The sequence below is a fragment of the Littorina saxatilis genome, linkage group LG8 (assembly GCF_037325665.1).
Source record: "Littorina saxatilis isolate snail1 linkage group LG8, US_GU_Lsax_2.0, whole genome shotgun sequence".
Taxonomy (NCBI): Eukaryota; Metazoa; Mollusca; class Gastropoda; order Littorinimorpha; family Littorinidae; genus Littorina; species Littorina saxatilis.
In genome coordinates this window covers 45,724,318-45,726,817 of record NC_090252.1, presented here as the reverse complement: position 1 = coordinate 45,726,817, position 2,500 = coordinate 45,724,318, and the positions used below count along the sequence as shown (strand labels likewise).

At 44.8% G+C, this 2,500-nt stretch overlaps 1 protein-coding gene across 1 annotated transcript in view; it reads left to right on the top strand.

Moving 5' to 3' along the window:
• LOC138972338 (adrenocorticotropic hormone receptor-like) overlaps positions 1 to 2,085 on the top strand; it is a 10,490-nt gene extending 8,405 nt beyond the window's left edge. The window contains exon 4 of the mRNA XM_070345014.1: positions 1 to 2,085. This exon is cut by the window's left edge and continues 197 nt beyond it. Within this exon, the coding sequence (XP_070201115.1) occupies positions 1 to 28 (28 nt within the window). The 3' untranslated portion in view covers positions 29 to 2,085.
• Positions 2,086 to 2,500: the final 415 nt, after the last annotated feature.

Sequence of the window (2,500 nt, the reverse complement as noted above, 5' to 3'; positions counted from 1 at the left end):
CATCACGCAGTCTACGTCACGGGGATAAGATGACGTCAATAGTATACTACGTCATGGCGTCAACGAGACCAGCGTGATGCAGTCCACGTCAAGGGGATAAGATGACGTCAACAGTCAGATACGTCATGACGTCAACGAGACCAGCGTGATGCAGTCTACGTCAAGGGGATAAGATGACGTCAACAGTAAACTACGTCATGATGTCAACGAGACCAGCGTGATGCAGTCTACGTCACGGGGATAAGAAGATGTCTTACCCTGACACGTCACGGTGAGAGCTGTTACTCTTCTATTCTCCTTCTGACGTCAAGGAGAACAGCGGAACGCAGTCTACGTAGCGAAGCTCGATTGACGTTATGCATCATATACGTCACGATAGTAATCTTTCTTATTTGACCTCGCTGTGATGCCAAGGAGAACAGCGTGACGCACTCTCCTTCCTCTCCGTCACGCAGCTAAAAGTGACGTCATACAAGTCATAGGTTAAGACAACTCTTTAAAACAAATATTACCTCACTCTGGCACCAAAGGAATCAGCCTGACTGGGTGTACGTCATGGAGATAAACTGACGTCATTACTGAAATACATAAGGGCGAGCTTCTCTTCTGCGATCTCTTTCAGTCTTTTATTCCAAGGAGAATTATTGTACCTCGTGCTTTGACATTCCTCACAGCAAGTTTTTGTGTGTGATCGTAAATGATATGCCTGCGTGGCTGCAATGGAGCTGCCCTTCCCGTTAAAATAGGTCTGGTCAGGCTTTTACTTTTACTTTACACAGGGGTTACGGTCATGTCTTCACATGGACACTTACTCAAGTCGGGGTCGGCCCGCTATTGCACGGGTCCGCTATTGCGCGAGTCTGCTATTGCGGGGGTTAGGGTTAGGGTTAGGGTTAGACCCGCGCAATAGCGGCCCCGCGCAATAGCGCCCCCGCGCAATAGCGGCCCAGCCCCCTCAAGTTAACACGCTTGACTGTTCTCTTTGCAGAGCGAGATTTTATTGATGAATTCATTTCATAATGTTAGTTAGTTAGTTGCTTTTTGGGTCCAGCGGACCATAATTATAGGTCAAATCAGGACCCCACAAGTTTAACATTACGCAAATTTAAATTAAACCAATTTCAAAAAACAAAGTCAGGAAATGTATCACAGTAAAACTATGTATCTCAGTAAAACTATTATCACAGGCGTGGCACCATGGTGCCTCTTCTCTTTTAAGCAGGTGAACATGTGTTATATAAGTGTGACCAGTGTGTAACCTAGCCAAAACACTTTCTTCTTTTCTACTTGAAGCCATCAAAAGTACACAAGTCACGCCCTGAGCATTAAGGAGTCAGCCACTCATCCCCTGGTCACACGTGACAAACTCGGAATTCACCATATTTTGGGAGAAAAAAAAGGTGGAGAATTATATGGGTTAGAAAAGATAAGTAAGTGAAAGGGCTTTGGGGAGGCAGAAATAGAGAAGAGACAAGAAAAAGATCCTAATTTAGGTTCACGGCATCGAAAGTGATGCGACCTTCTCTCAGAAGTTAGTAGAGAAGGCTCCCCCATCCACCACCCGGGGGGGATGCGCCTCTACGCCAATTAGGGGGCGCGAGGTCATTTGTGACCCTCCACCTCGAAATGAGTCGCATGTCACCTCGCGCGGTTCTGCGGTAGGCTTAATATAAGTCCGGGGAGTGTCTGGTAACAGTGTGAGGGTCACCTTAATCACAGGCTTATAACTCGAACAGTGCTCGCTCTTTTCTAAAACGGTTTTCACCACTGGATAGAGCATACAAAAACTCTTTAGGAAAATGTAAAAATATGAAAATCATGCAAAGGTGACATGCGACTCGGTCCGTGGTGGAGGGTCACATTTCATAATAAGCCACTTTGTCTGTACAGAAATGAATGCATACACAAATTTTACTACTCTACACAGAGAGCCCCCGGGACTGTTGATTTGTGGTACGTGTCCAAGTGGAGGGATGGTCTTATCCCATGAAAAAGCCTGGCCAGAACTGAGATGGTGAGGCAAAAAAAAAAACAAAAAAAAAATAGGGTCGGTTGGTCGGGATTTTTTTTTTCTCCAAAAAACCATATTTTGCCAAAAAAACACAGACTTTTTTTTTTTTTTTTTTTTCCCCCAATGTCAAAAAACCGTCTAGGGTCGCGCGAAAAAATAGGGTCGGTCGGGATACCGTAAACAGACTATTTTTTTTTTTGGGGGGGGGGGGGGGCTGAGACGAATTGTTTACACGGGAAGGACTTTGCCTTTAACTGACGTCATTACTGACCTATCAGCCTCGAAAACCTTTTTTCGATCTTTCTAAACCCAGAAATTTAACTGACCTCACGCTTAAAATACCTCATAGCAAGATTGTCTCTATCCCGTGTAAATTATACGGGCAGATACTCTGTTGCTTTAATGTTTTTCATGTCTTGTAGTTGAGAATGACGGGCCGGTTGACAAAGTCCACAACACAAAGCTACACTGACGTCATTATTGATATAG